The following is a 15381-nucleotide window of genomic DNA, read 5'->3' on the forward strand; positions in this document are numbered from 1 at the left end:
TAAGAACCGTATTTGAGATTACAGCCTGTTAAATGGAAAGATCACTAAACCAGGAGTGAAATCTCTGGGGATTCAAAATGCTTTGTAATCTTATTCACATCCCAACCTTTCTGAATCTTGGTAAAATGGAGCAGTGAGAAGAGATGGAATCCAGCATTCATTCTGCTCTAAAATGCTTGGCATCTGTTTGTATTATTCACCCACATAATAATTTCTTGAGTTAGTTTGTGTTCTTATTTAAAATACAGTGTTATACTTGCATGTTCAGGAAAAAATAATTCTCAGCCACTCACATCACAGTGTTAAAAATGACAAAATTAGCTTGTAATTTAGACCCCAAATGATAATCTAATAACCTGAATGTTGTAAATGAGAATTCATCTTGCAATTATGCATTTGCTTTGTCCTTTGTCCTCTGTAGATACACACCTGAATTCCTTATCCTAAGCATGTCTATCAACAGTACAGACATTCATTCCACTAAGTGTAAGCTTCTAATTAAGAAAGCAGTGTTACTTAATTAAATCAGGTTTGATGAAGGAAATACGCTTAAACCCTAGGTAAGGGTATGTAAATTCATGTTTCGTCCTTCCTTTTCCTCCCTTTCCATTGCAGGGGATGAAAATAAACACATCGTTTTTATTTTATTTTATTTTATTATTTTATTTTTGAATGGAGCTGGGGGAGGGGGGCTGTGCTTAGAGAAATGCAGAGGATCCCTGCAGGCTCAGGCTTGCAGATTCCCATTCCAACCTGGCTGTGGCCTGATGAGGCACATTATTCAGCCTAGAAGGAGGATTTTCCTTCTGACTTCCCTGGATTTTGACTTTGGCTCCAAATTCATTCATCAAACCAGAGGGTCTTAAATCCTAGCTTGTGTTAATTTTTTATAAATCCGTCTCAAATATTTGTTAACCAACTTTCATACCCTTTGCTTCATCATGTAATACTCATCATTTGAGGGCCTCACTATTCACTAGAATCAGAGCTGATAGTAGAGGGAAACTTACTCGGATGACAGTTTTGCTTCTTTCCAGTAGCACTAATTTATAAATTAAGTTAAGCAAATTAGAATTAAGCTAGAGTAGCCTGCAAATAGGATAGTCACCTAAAGGTCGTCATCTGAAGACTCAGAGGAAGTATAGGAAGAATATTAGCAGGCTGCACTTGAATGCTACATCTACCACATACTACACCCCTGGGAACGTAAAGTGGCTAGTTTAATCTGACACTGATTTACCTCATGCATAGAATGTGGAAATACCTAAGTTGCAGGGTTGCTGTGAGATGCATTGAGATAATGTGCATATTATCAAAATCACCCTGACCATGGTCCTCAATCTGTCCAGCTCTCCTCTGCAGGCATTTTCAGAGTCCCCAAGGCTGAGCTGAATTCAGCCAGCTTATACCTACACTTGAGTTCCACTTGTTTTTGGTGAGTGTTATGGTTTCTCTTTTGTGTGTTTTGATTGTCCAATGCCTATATTATGCCAGTTCTGATTGGCCAAAGCCCATGCCACTGGTTGGCCAAGATGATGATGATGATGATGATGATGATGATGATGATGATGATTTGAGATGGAGCCTCACTCTGTCACCCAGGCTGGAATGCAGTGGTACGATCTCAGCTCACTGCAACCTCCGCCTCCCGGGTTCAAGTGATTCTGCCTCAGCCTCCTGAGTAGCTGGGGTTACAGGCACGCGCCATCACACCTGCTAACTTTTGTATTTTTAGTAGAGATGGGGTTTCACCATGTTGGTCAGGCTGCTCTTGAACTCCTGACATTGTGATCCCCCCACCTTGGCCGCCCAAAGTGCTGGGATTACAGGCATAAGCCGCCACCACGTCCGTCCAGTCAAGATTATTTTTAATATCACTTCTGCCCCAAGGATAGGTGTTCTCCATAGTAAGCTCATTTGCTCAACATCTGCACAGCAACATCTGCACAGCTCTACTAGTAATCCTATCACAGCTATGCCCAGCTCCTCCATAGGAGGAACCCTCCCTGTGGCCCCAGGAACCCCCAGGGGTGGACCACATAGCTGTGTGGTGATCTTTTCTGTTATTCTCTATTGAAGGAAAAGGGTATCCAAAAGTGTGCTGCTTGGCCCCTGGTGTGAAAAAAGAGACTAATTAAGCATCCCTTTAGATTTCCACAGCTGCTTTCTTTCCCTGGAATCCAAAAATACATCCAGGAGCCTGGGCAAGAATTAGAGATGAGAAAACTTACACTACATTTTGAATCCCTACACTCAGATGATTAAACTTTTGTATAGAGTCCATTGTTTTGCCTGACATCCATTTTCATTACCAGGAGTTCTCTCTCCACAGGCTCCTTTATAGCCCGAGAAAATCAGCTGATACCCACCTGGGGTGGGTATATATGTAACCATATCATGTCCTCAGGAAATAAAATTACACATAGTAATGTGGATTGTGATACTATTGGCTTGTAAGGTGAACATTGATATATTTGTCAGCATCCATCTCCACCTCCATATAGTCTGGCCATTTCTTATCTGTCTACAGAAGAATATAGAGTAGAGTATGAAATAATCCATACTTGATCTCAATTCAGTGTAGTTTGTGTGACAGTTTCTAAGATATCATAGTTCCATTTGTTCTTTTGTGTTTGTACATACCTATCCTAAAAATGGCCCAAAAGATCACTACAAGCCGTGTGTGTCCAATGGAAACCAACGTGTGTCGTGGTGCTGTGCCTGTTTCCCTCTACCTCCTGGGTCTTTGTCATGCCACTCCTCTTTTTTTTTTTCTTTTCTTTTTTTTTTTTTTTTTTTTTTTTTTTTTGAGATGGTGTCTCGCTCTGTTGCCCAATCTGGATTGCAGTGGCGTGATCTTGGCTCACTGCAACCTCCACCTCCCAAGTTCAAGCAGTTCTCCTGTCTCAACCTCCTGATTAGCTGGGATTACACCTGCCACCAAACCCAGCTAACTTTTGTATTTTTAGTAGAGACAGGGTTTCACCATGCTGTTCAGGCTCTCAAACTCCCGACCTCAGGTGATCTGCCTTCCTAGGCCTCCCAAAGTGCTGGGGTTACAAGTGCCAGCCACCACACCTGGCCCCATTCCTCTTTCTCTACATTTCTCTACCAAATCTCCGTATTTCTTTGTGGATCTGACCCCTGTGCTGTGCTGCCTCATTTTCAGAATGTGTTAGGCAATGGAAATGGTGAGGAGGGAGTGTTCAGAATGAAGGGAGAAAACGATATAACAATTATCATAAGCAGCAATTCTTGAATACCTTACTATTAGACTAATCAATACTGAAATTATCAGGTAGTCTAAAGCTTGTCATACCTCAGTGCCTGAGTCACCTCTGGATGATCCAGGGCGGGCTGCAGATGTATCTTGACCTCGCCTTCTTTGTCTCTAATATCCAATCTCTTAAATAGGAGGAGAAGGAAATAAATATTGAGTAAATGCCCTGAGTGCCTACCACATTGAATTCTTTGAAGTTCCTTTTTTTTTCCACCGGATTTCTTATCTCTCTTCTTATACCTAATCTTCCAGGAACGCCTTCCCCTCCATCTCTCTAAATGTCTAAATACCACCCTGTACTTAAGCCCCCATTTAAACACTATCTCTTCCATGAATTTGTCTTTGATCCCCACGGGCTACAGTAATCCCTCACTCTTGTGAACTCCCACAGCTCATTATCAGTGCCTCTCACAGCATTTGCCAGGCTCTAGTTTGTGCACATTATCTAGGTGCCCGTGCCATCTCCTGCAGTTGAATGCCAGCCCCTGGGGGCAGGGTAAGAGCCAAGTCGGCTTCAGCTGTGCACCAGGTGCTTTTCAGCAGAGTGAAGTCAGTCTGACTTTAGGGGCCAGAGAACAGGATTCCACAAGCTCAAGGATATTCCCCTATGGAAGATTCTAAGGCAATGCAAAGTTCAAGAGAAGATCATCCTATCACAGAAATGGCAATGAAATTAATCCCTTATTTTAACTTTGATTTTAGATTTGCACCATCATTACTAGCATTGATTCGGATGGTAGCTGCGTGGTTGCTAATCACTGTCCTTACTGTCTAAGAGAACAAGACTTCTTAAAAATCTGCTTAAAAATCAAATTATCTGCCCAGTGCACCTATAGTCCCAACTACTCAGGGGCCTGAGGTAGGAGGATCACTTGAGCCCAGGAGTTTGAGGGTGCAGAGAGCTGTGACAGTGTCACTGCCCCCGAGCCTGGTCAGCAGAATGAGACCATGTCTCTAAAACAATAACGAAAATCAAATGATCTGATTTCCCCAGTAAAGTAGGTAATAGTATTATTATCTTAACCTTTTCTCATATAAATATCTATATCTATTGCTGATTTAAAGGACTACATCCAGCTTTTAAAAATTTCTATATAGTTGATTTTCAGTTCAGCTTTGAAGCTGAGCTTTATTCTGGGCAAATGAGATTTTACCAAGCTAGAAATTACCAACAATATTTTCTATTTGTAACGATTCTCCAAGAAGAAATTTGTTGTCAAAGCTAAATGGACATGTCCCCTTTATCAAATACAAGTCAAAATTGTGGCACTAGTTTCATATTATTGAAGATGAAATGCTTTGTCTTTAGAGAGATCAGGCAGCCCTGAGCTTTTAGGGAGGGCTAATTGGAGTTTGATATTCTTTGTTATTCTGAAAAAAGAAAAACTACTGAGTTAGAATTGAAGAAAATGAAGAAGTCTGAAGACCAGCTGGATAAGTTCAAAAGAGGTCTTTTCATCAACACCTTAATGGCTTTGGTGTCAGGATTTGAAGACAGGGCATTTGGGAGTGTGGTTATCAGCTGTCAGGCACCTGTTGTGTGGATTTATGACATGAGTCATGGACTTTAATTTTTTTCAAATGAGGTGCTGAGACTAGCTCCTTGTGCATCATAAATGACAGAATCTATTTTAGAAAGGCAACGAATTTTGTTTAAGTAAAAATGTGTCAGTTTTCAACATTATTTAACTTCATCTATAATTTCACATTCAGTAAGCTGTAGCTTTTAAGTGTCAACGTTTATTATTTCCATTAATTGAGGTTTTAGAGGAGTTTACGGGATAGGTAACAAATTAGTCAATAAAGTATCTTTCTATTCTTTCAATAAAATACAGAGTTCAATTATACAAGGTCACAGTTTTAGTAAAGGGAGTTGCAATAAGTTACAGCCTGGTTCCTCGAATCTCTATATCCCTCCTGCATAAGAAGTGAGTACCTAAGCTTTTATGAATTCTGAAACCAAATCTGATTCACATGTGTAAGGTTCAGAAGAGTTACATAGTATTTCATTCCATTCAGGGTTAAGCTTTATAGACTTCATATTTTCTAGTTAAATATCTATTTATATGCTCTGGTTTAAAATTCCAGTTTTAGTGGGAATTCCAAATTTTCTATAATAGTTACTTTGGACCATCTCCCTTTCTTACAAATCAAAGCTTCTTTATATTTTTTCTGCATTGTATTTTGAAATAAAATCTCAAGGTGGTGGTTGTACATATGAAATACTAGCAAACTGTTCAGCTATGTGTCATTCAAAACCTCTGATTAACCAGCAACCTGGCACCTTCGTCCTTTCAGAACATAGGTACAACCCTGGAAATAATTTTTACAGATGTTTAAGTAGAGACGAAATTAGGTATCTCTAAAACCATCCACAAAGGGAATGGAAGGGTTAAATAGCCCATTAGTCATCAGTAATCCCTGAAAGTGTCATTTAGAGAAACACAAATTCCAATAATTCACATTTATGTATCACTTAAAGTCTTTCAAGAAGTATGCAACATTTTAGAAAGGGTATCATTAAACCGATTACTGTTTTTTAAATAAAAAGATTCAATAATGAAAGAGATATGTTACATTTACATAGAAAATTTATATTGCTCAATAAATGAAGGACCACAGAACTTTCAACCCAGACATTAGAGTTTCTAATTGATGCAATAGGCATTTTTCTAACAATAAGTAAAATGAGCTCCCTGACCTCCTGGATCACGTGTTGCAGTTGGAGAACACAGAAAATGACCAAAAAAAAAAAAAAAAAGAGTAAATATATATAGGATATAAGATTTTGGAAAGTACTGTAGAGAAAAATTCATCAGAATAAAGGGGTAGAGAGTGCTGGAGTTTGCATTAGGCTTGCTGTTTTATAAAAACTGAAGAGAGAAGCCCTCGATACTCTTAAAATGTGCCATATTTAGAAGAGAATGATATTTTCTGGAATATCTCAGGAAAGGGTAGAATCAAATCTTAAAATTAGCTAAGAATTGTTAAAATGTAGAGGAAGAGGGATTCCCAGGAAGAGTAGGAAAACGGAGGATGTCCTGAGCAGAAGACATAGCACATACAAAAACAGCCACCTTTGTCCAGAAAAGAATGAGAGGTTGGATGTGAGATGCTGGATATTTCTCTTTAGGGGGAAGTGATGGGATGTGAAGACATGGGTGTTAGAATGGACAAGAAAAGGCTTGGGAGAGCATGACAAGAAGTTTGGAATGAAACCTAGGCTTGCTGGGACCGCAATTTAAAGTGGACAGGAGTGTGGCATAAAGGTGTTTCTATCTAATAATTTGTTTTGAAATCAGAGCTGGTTTATGTACTAATTTAGTCAATTGCATATTATTCTATCTTTTCTATTACTTTCTAGATGATGTGTGTAATGGAACATAAGCACAATAATTCTTAAAAATATTTTTAAAAACAATGAGAACAAGTATTGGCAACAACGAAAGAATGGGTACTCTCAAATCCTGACGTAAATTAGTGCAATTTAGTACAATTAGTAAACTCATACAATTAAATATGAGAGGATACCCACTAAAGTGCACAACTATACAGAGTAATCAATAAGAGAACAGCTGCAGAATCACCAAGAGATGAGAGGGCTGGAGCACAGGAGGGGGATAGAGCAGCGATAAGGAGTGGGAAGTGTCAGCCAAGGAAGAATACCAGTCCTCATGTTAGGCAAGAGGACAGGGATGAGGGAAAGAGTGAGGGTGGCACATCCCAGGAGCTGCAAGAATCTTGGCTTGACCTCCAAATGGGCAGATTAGAGCGCAAGGGGAACAATCAGGGTAGGTCAGGATGAACCTGGAAATCTGCAAAGTCCACTTGGGCCGGTCGCGGTGGCTCAAGCCTGTAATCCCAGCACTTTGGGAGGCTTAGGTGGGCAGATCACGAGGTCAGGAGATCGAGACCATCCTGGCGAACACGGTGAAACCCCGTCTCTACTAAAAAATACAAAAACTAGCCGGGCGAGGTGGCGGCGCCTGTAGTCCCAGCTACTCGGGAGGCTGAGGCAGGAGAATGGCGTGAACCCGGGAGGCGGAGCTTGCAGTGAGCTGAGATCCGGCCACTGCACTCCAGCCTGGGCGACAGAGCGAGACTCTGTCTCAAAAAAAAAAAAAAAAAAAAAAAAACAGAAAAGTCCACTTGATATGGGCAGAACTGTAGGCAAGACGCGGGGCAAAGGAGAAATGAGCACAGGTGGGTGTCAGGCAGACGAATAGTAGTCCAGCAGTGGGCCTGCAGGGTGGGCTTGGGCATGCGTGGTGTGGCAGGGCAGAGTGAGCTTGCATTTGTTGAATGATACTATTGACCTCAGAGTACTGTGTGTGTATATGGGTTATCTGAGCCAATCGTCGAAGAAATCACAGGTGCTAATTAGCATCACCCTCACTTGACTCTCCAGAAAAGGAAACAGAGAGATCTAGAGAAGTAACTTGGTCAGAGTCAGACGGCAGCTAGAAGTGATGTGGGTGGGCCTTGGACTCCAGTTCTGAGGAGCCTCCTAGCCCATGGCCTCTCCTCTCCGGAACAGCACTCAGGGTGCGGCAGACGTTAGGCATAGTAATTTTCATCAGGGCAAAATGTGGAATGAGTTTCCTTGTTAAACTGACAAACTTACACAAAATTCCGGCTCTCCAATCTTTTTTTTTTTTTTTTGAGACAGAGTTTCACTCTTGTTGCCCAGGCTAGAGTGCAATAGTGAGATCTCAGTTCACCCAACCTCCGCCTCCCGGGTACAAGCGATTCTCCTGCCTCAGCATCTCAAGCAGCTGGGATTACAGGCATGCACCACCATGCCTGGCTAGTTTCGCATTTTTAGTAGAGACGGGGTTTTTCCATGTTGGTCAGGCTGGTCTCGATCTCCCGACCTCAGGTGATCTACCCACCTCAGCCTCCCAAAGTGCTGGGATTACAGGCGTGAGCCACCATGCCCGACCCCAATCTCTTTATATTTTATAGTTGATAAATTAACTAAAAATAGGAAAGTCCATAATCCCATCATTTAAAACACCAAGCAGCTACACCTGTGTCATGCCTCATTTTACAAAGCTACGATCACAGCATCAGTACGATTTGTTGTGGTGTTTTTAAGTGTTTTTGGTGTTCCAATAATATTTATTGTTTAAGAGTTGAATAACATTTTATTGATTTGATATACTATAAGATGGTTTTTAAGGTTTGGGGTTATTATAGAAAATATTGCAATGAATAGTTCCTTGCAAATACATTTCTGCTTCTTTTAAAGCAAAAATCCCACAGAAGGACCTACAAGATTGAATGATATAACCATCTTTTGCCCCTTGCACACATTGGCACATAGCTGTCCAAAAGGCTTGTGCTAATTTGAAAGTCAAACAACAGTAAACAAGAAAACAATTTCCCTACATAATCTCAGTTGTACAGGGTATTCTCTTTAATCTTTAGTACACGTTACGTTGATAGCTGAAAGTAGCTGCAGTTTTTATTTTTTAAAAGTTCGAGCAAAGATGTACATATTTCCATGTCTTCACTCATTCAACGTTTTCCCTTGTGTAGATTTTTTTTTGGCATCTATTAAAGTTTTGAGATTTTCCTCTTTCATTTCCTTTTCTGTAGTGAAGCTCTTTGTGAACTGCAAAGAGCAGAAACTAGAATGAAAATTGTGCCTCTAGCTGTGTTTGTTACTTGGGCTTTTTTTTTTTTTTTTTTTTTTTCCACAGCCACTTTCAGAAAGACTTAAAAGGCATTACTGATGCCTTTGTTTGTAAACCTCACCTTACTCCGAAATAATTGGTGTAGATCAAAAGAAGTAGAGGGATGCGTGCAGAGTGATCGATCAGCTGATAACCATTTTTCCTTTCATTTAGCCAACATAGTCGCTTTCACATTAGAAAGATCACACACAAGGTTTATTTCCTCCTGATAGGCAGCCAGCTCCATTTTGGTGGGAAGATGGGAGGGGGAAACCTTATCTTCAGAGTGGAATGGCAATCAATGAAAAGCACTGTCTGTTTGCTCTAAGGAACGGAGTGGAATATAGCGGGGAAGGGAGGCGGAGAAGGGATATTTGTTTTTCCTTAGGTGGTTATAATTAAAACCTTCCACCCAATTGCTCCGTGAACCAGAAAAAGGTATTTGTGAAGTGCGTGTTTTTTTAGAACATCACAAAGGAGCCTTGCAGCCCTCTGATTAGAAAACTTGCTCTCCAGCGGCACCTTGTGGGAAGTGAGTTATCCTGCAAGTTGGATGTTTAGTTTTAGGATTAAACTGAAATAGCCTCTGGTAGTTGTGCACTTCCTACCCGTTACCTACTTCCCCTCCTAAAACAGCAAGGAATTTGTGAAGAATTATGTCAGCGATAGAATTTATGTGTAACAGTCCCTAGACTGTAAGCTGTATTTCCATGTACATATTCCAGGGTTGCGCATCAAACTAAGTAGCTGTATTGATTGTTAATGTTGCTTCATTAATCTGTGGAATTTTTAAGATCACTCATTCAAGAAAGCACTAATTTATGGCTTTAATTTTTTATTTTCAAGGTGGAAACAAGGTAACCAACCAGCATTTTCGTCTGAATTGGGCATGGATCTCCTTTGAAAAGGAATATTACCTAATCAATGAGGACTCCAAATTTCTAGATGTTGTTCTTAAACGTAGAGGCTACTTGGGAGAAACTTCTTTTATAAGTAAGTTTAATTTTTTGTTTCTGTCTCAAAATTTTATTTTTCTAGCAAACGTTTATAATTCTTCTACAGTGATTAAAATATCAGTTTAGTTCACCGATCTAGTTTTCAAGCTTAAAGATTTAAAAGTTATCTAACTGCTAAAGAAACAAGCAACAGGTTTGTGTCAAGGTACTTATCTCTTCAACCCTTCTATGTACATGTGATCTTTTTCTGATGTAAAAATCAGCAGGAACAATAAGTTATGAAATAAAAATAAACGTCACTGGATCTTAGAATGAGCTTCGGCAAATCTGTAATTTATCCATAAGATAAAAGTCTTCTGAAACATGAGTGTCGTGTCCTCTCTTTGTAACCAGCAGTAAATTGTTAAATACTAATCATTTTCCTCTGCTTTACTTCGTTTAAATAAAACTGAGAGTCAAAAGCAAACGAATGAAACCTTTTTTCAACTCCAAGTTCATATTTGATTTTCATAGAAGCATAAAATAAAGTTGGCAGTATATTGGTACTTTTAAGCAGCAATATGGTTGGCATAAAATATTTAATATGTTGATAAAAATGGCAGCACCTGAAGCAATTATATTGGTTTTGGTACCATATATTTTATAGACATCTAGGCCAATGGAATTTGCATGGGATAAAAAAAGATTTCTCCTGGCTAACACGGTGAAACCCCGTCTCTACTAAAAAAAAAAAAATACAAAAAACTAGCCGGGCGTGGTGACGGGCGCCTGTAGTCCCAGATTCTCGGGAGGCTGAGGCAGGAGAATGGCCTAAACCCGGGAGGCGGAGCTGGCAGTGCTCCAGCCTGGGCGACAGAGCCAGACTCCGTCTCAAAAAAAAAAAAAAAAAAAAAGAAGATTTCAATGAGTGAGATTATCAACTAAGGTAGGAATCTAGGAAAATGTTGGCAAAGTAAAAAGTTAGTAAACCTATACTTGTCTCCAAATGACTATTTTGAAATTTTACCGGGTCCATGAACTTAAAGAGCCTTAAACAGTAGACCTCTATGCACAGAAATACACATCCTGCCACCCCCAACATCCCTCCCCAACACCCACAACCCTGCTGTACTTTTGCTGCAGCCAACACCCCACCACTCTTTTTGATTTCCCCTGACATGTTTTGAATCTGAATATTAATTATCCCTCACTTTAAAAATTCTTTTTTTTTTCCTCTTAACTTTAGAAGACCGGGTTTTCACAAGACACTCTCCCTGTCTTTGAGGTTGCTCTGGCTGCAGGGGGCGCTGGTCTCCCCACAGCCTCACCCTCAGCCTCTGCTTCCATCTTCATTTTGCATGAGCCTCCACCTGGCTGGCTTCTCATGCTTTGTATTTAGCCTAGGATATTCTGAGTGCTCTCAGTGCGCTCTTGTTTAGGAACACATTGTCTGCGCACATGTACACATCCCGTCTTATCATCAGGAACCAGCTCGTCTTAACTCTGCTTTGTACCTGAACATACAGCAAATAAATCATAGGGAAAATCATAACTAAAAAGCAGAGCACCTTACCAATTATTAAGAATAGGTTTATCTATTTTTTACCTGAGTTCCCACTCCTGGTGAGTTTATTTAATTTTTCACTCACAACAGGCCCCTGGATAGCACTGGGAAAGTTAACAATAGAAAAAGATTTCAAAAAAATTTTTTTTTTGCATTTTTTTTTCTCCACCGCCTCTTTTTTCTTAAGCTGGATGCTAAAATGTCAAACAAGAGCTCTTTTTGTTGTATTTTTTTCAATGAACTATTATTTTCTATGAATATGGGAATACCAGCAGTTCTACAAAGACTCATAGGCTTTACTTGGTTTACTTCACATGGATACTTAGTGACCTGGATGACAGAAAGTTGGGAAGCTTTCTGTGTGTGGCCCATATCCTCATTCATTGAAGATGGTAACAGAATTCATGCTAGGACCTGGAGTAGAAATCAGATTAAAATGAAGGGTAGCCTCATACAAGTTCTACAGTGAATACATTGCTTGTAACTGTTCCCATACAACCTCTACTTTTATTTATGGACGTTTAGAATGACATAGATTGCATTATAGCAAAAGACAGAGTATCACTTGAGTACAGCTAAGAAATCATGAATTACATGAAATTTGTAGATGTATATTCTCAAAGATTATTATTCATTTTATAACCACTAAAATCACTAATAAACTAAATGTGTATTTATATTCCACATTAGTATTTGCATTTCAAAGCTCTTATTGCTACCAGTTATTGAGTATTTATTAAAGGCAAGGTACTTCATACGTACCTTAAGCACTTTATCTATCTCTTTTACACCCTGTATCAATTCTTTATTCCCTGACTCAACAAATGTTTTACTGAGTACTCATTATATACCAGGGACTTTGTTAGGTAGTGAACTATGAAGAAACAATGATAGCTAATGTTTACTGGGTTATTTGCTGGGCCTACTTCCCAATACCCTACCCAGGTCAACTCCATGAGAAGAGTACCATGAGATGAGAAAATAGAGAGGCTGTGATATGTCCAAAGTTAGCCAACTAGTAAGGGGCAGAGCTGAGATTTGGCAAAAGGCCCATGTTCTTAACCACTGCACCATAGTGCTTCATAAATCCTTCACTAAGATAAGTTAATAACTTGCCTGCAATCCCACAACTGTTTTGTGGCCGAGATGGGATATAAAATCTATTCTCTCATTCCACAAATACCCTGTTTAACCACTTTGTTATTTTTCTATGTCAGAGGAAAAGATCTAATTACAGTTTCATTTAATAACAAAAGTAAAAAAAAATAGGTGTTTTTAGCAGCAACAATTGGGATATGGTATTGCAACTCATTTAATATCAGATGGTATTGCAACTCATTTAATATTAGATGGCTTGACTATCATGTAGGAAGGAGGACTAGTTGGAACTAGCAGACATTCCTTGTATCATACTTACTCAATTTTTGTTTTTAACTCCCTTTTGAAACTCAAAAAAAATAATAATAATGCATTGCTGATGAAAGAAAACAAAACAGAAAAGTGAGCAGTAGCTATCAGAGGCAGACTAACAGATTTTTGCTGGTCATGCCACTGGGGATAGATGGGTCAGTGAGCAGAATGTGTTCTGGAACCTCAGAGAGAATGATTCCTTTCATCAGCATCTTGGCAGTGAATTGTAGTGGATCCAAGAGGTGTTGACAACCAACTCTGCGTGCACGAGGAACCAGAGAGCTATCAGGAAGTCTAAAGCATTCAGCAAGATACGCAGCCCTGCAATTCCTGGTTCTGTGCCCTTTTTTTCTCTTGCCATTACATAAATTATATTTTACCTGCTACTGTAAAAGAAAAATATGATGCAATATTTATGTCAGTTATTTTTCTGAGATCTGTAAGACAGAAACATTTTTAATAAAATCTTTGTTTTCATCTTCATTTTAAGATTAAAATAGCAGTTATTGATATATTCCTATATATAGATACATATTCAAATGACTCTTATATAAGCATTATGAAGGCAAGGGTTTCTGTCTGTTTTGTTCTCTGATACAGCCCCAGCACACAGAACAGAGGCTGGCATGGAATAAGAACTCAATGAATACTTGTGGTTGAATGGATCTTATTTAGTCCAGTTTCATTTCTAGTTTGAAAAACAAAAGACATTGTTTTTAAAAATATAATTTTTGATTAAATGCAAAATCTTCCAAATAACTTATTTTCAAGATTTAACAAATCTAAGTCACAAGACTTTATTTTTCCCTCTTTTATTTATTTATTTATGTATTCATGTATTTTTAATTTTTGAAGCAGGGTCTCACTCACCCAGGCTGGAGCACAGTGGCATAATCACAACTCACTACGGTCTTGACCTCCTAGGGCTCAGGTGATCCTTCCACCTCAGCCTCCCCAGTAGCGAGGACTACAGGCATGTGCCACCACACCCAGCTAATTTTGGTCTTTTTTGTAGAGATGGGGTTTCACCATGTTTCCCAGGATGGTCTGGAACTCCTGGGCTCAAGTGATCCATCCACCTCGCCCTTCCAAACTGTTGGGATGACAATCCTGAGCCACCATGCCCAGCCTTATTTTTCCCTCTTTTATATCTGTCTGTCTTACCAACTTCTCTGACAATGCCCAGGTTTAGAGAAATATATTTGAAAATTATTGTATTCACTTGACTCATTAAGAGGCTCTGGTTCTGTATTTAAAGATACAGAAGTCCAAGTACCATTGCCATTTTATAATTTTTCTATGACATTAAATGTTTTCACTGCTTTTGGATAATGTACCCTATAGTTTGAGTACCTGGCATGGGAATAATGAAGATCATCTTGCAATGTAGTTAGAGACCTAATGTAGTTAGAGATCCTTCAACCTTCCCAGCTAACTGAAATGAACTACCAGAGTAAGCCAAGCATACTGCTCATAATAACCATATATATTTAGCTCTCCAATTCTGTTTATTTAATTTCATGGAATTCTGGGGTGTTCCAGAAAGAAAAAATTGTCAGTGACCATGTTGAAAAACAGTGAATTACATTTTTTAAAGGACCCTAGTTCTATTAAGTGCTTAGAGAATACTATCACTTTTTATTATTCCACTTGACCATTTATGACAGATTGAGAGTCAGAGAATTCTTTCATGGAGGAGTTTCTTATTGGCTTATATTTTACAGTTAAAGAATGTTTCTTTTTTTTTTTTAATGTATAATATCCAGCAACACACGCAAAAGTAAATGTGAAGAGTTTTACGATTGCATAAACTTGTAGGAGTAAGGATATTGTACAATGTGAATATACATTTACTTGGTCTTGTTTGACAGGAAGTTCTAATCCAAATGTAGCCCAAAGCATATATAGCAAAACCATAATTGAGGCAAAAGCAGAACAGAATCACAAACTACCCAACACCTGCAGTGAAACACTTTCATCATCAGACCCATTCCCAGTTTTCCATTTCATGAGGTCAAAGCAGGATCAACTTTGCTTTTCAGGATAAAACGACATGCAAAAAACTAACAGGGAAAATGTTAATAACCCAAGGGGAAATGAAGCTAAGAAAATGATACTGTGTTTCTGTAAAGGTATTGGCACGAGAGATGGGACTGCAGAAAAAGACAGAGACTTCAAGGGCAAAGCACAGAAACAAGTGCAGTTCAACCCGGGCCAGACCAGGGCCACGTGGCGAGTGCGGATCCTGAGTGATGGGGAGCATGAGCGGTCTGAAACCTTTCAGGTGGTCCTCTCAGAGCCTGTGCTGGCTGCCCTGGAATTCCCCACGGTCGCCACTGTCGAGATCATGGATCCGGGAGATGGTAAGAGCCATTGTCAACTGGTTTATGTTGTTGCTGTTGGGCTGCTATGACAAAATACCTTATAGGGGTATAGCTTATAGTTTTAAATTCAATGTTTGAAATTTCCATAGAGAGAATCTTCTAGATTAATGATTCATTATTCTCAGATATG

General features: G+C 39.3%; 1 protein-coding gene across 5 annotated transcripts in view; it reads left to right on the plus strand.

The window, feature by feature from the left end:
* FREM2 (FRAS1 related extracellular matrix 2) overlaps positions 1-15381 on the plus strand; it is a 236459-nt gene that overhangs the window by 67786 nt on the left and 153292 nt on the right. For all 5 annotated transcript variants that reach the window (XR_006693725.3, XR_010582565.2, XM_065533167.2 and 2 more), the window contains exons 3-4: positions 9805-9951; positions 15000-15230. Coding sequence is in view for 3 of the 5 variants with exons in the window: in XM_065533167.2 (XP_065389239.1) it covers positions 9805-9951; positions 15000-15230 (378 nt within the window). In the remaining 2 variants the exon portion in view is untranslated. The remainder of the gene's footprint in view (positions 1-9804; positions 9952-14999; positions 15231-15381) is intronic.

This window comes from Macaca fascicularis, chromosome 17 (genome assembly GCF_037993035.2).
Source record: "Macaca fascicularis isolate 582-1 chromosome 17, T2T-MFA8v1.1".
NCBI lineage: Eukaryota > Metazoa > Chordata > Mammalia > Primates > Cercopithecidae > Macaca > Macaca fascicularis.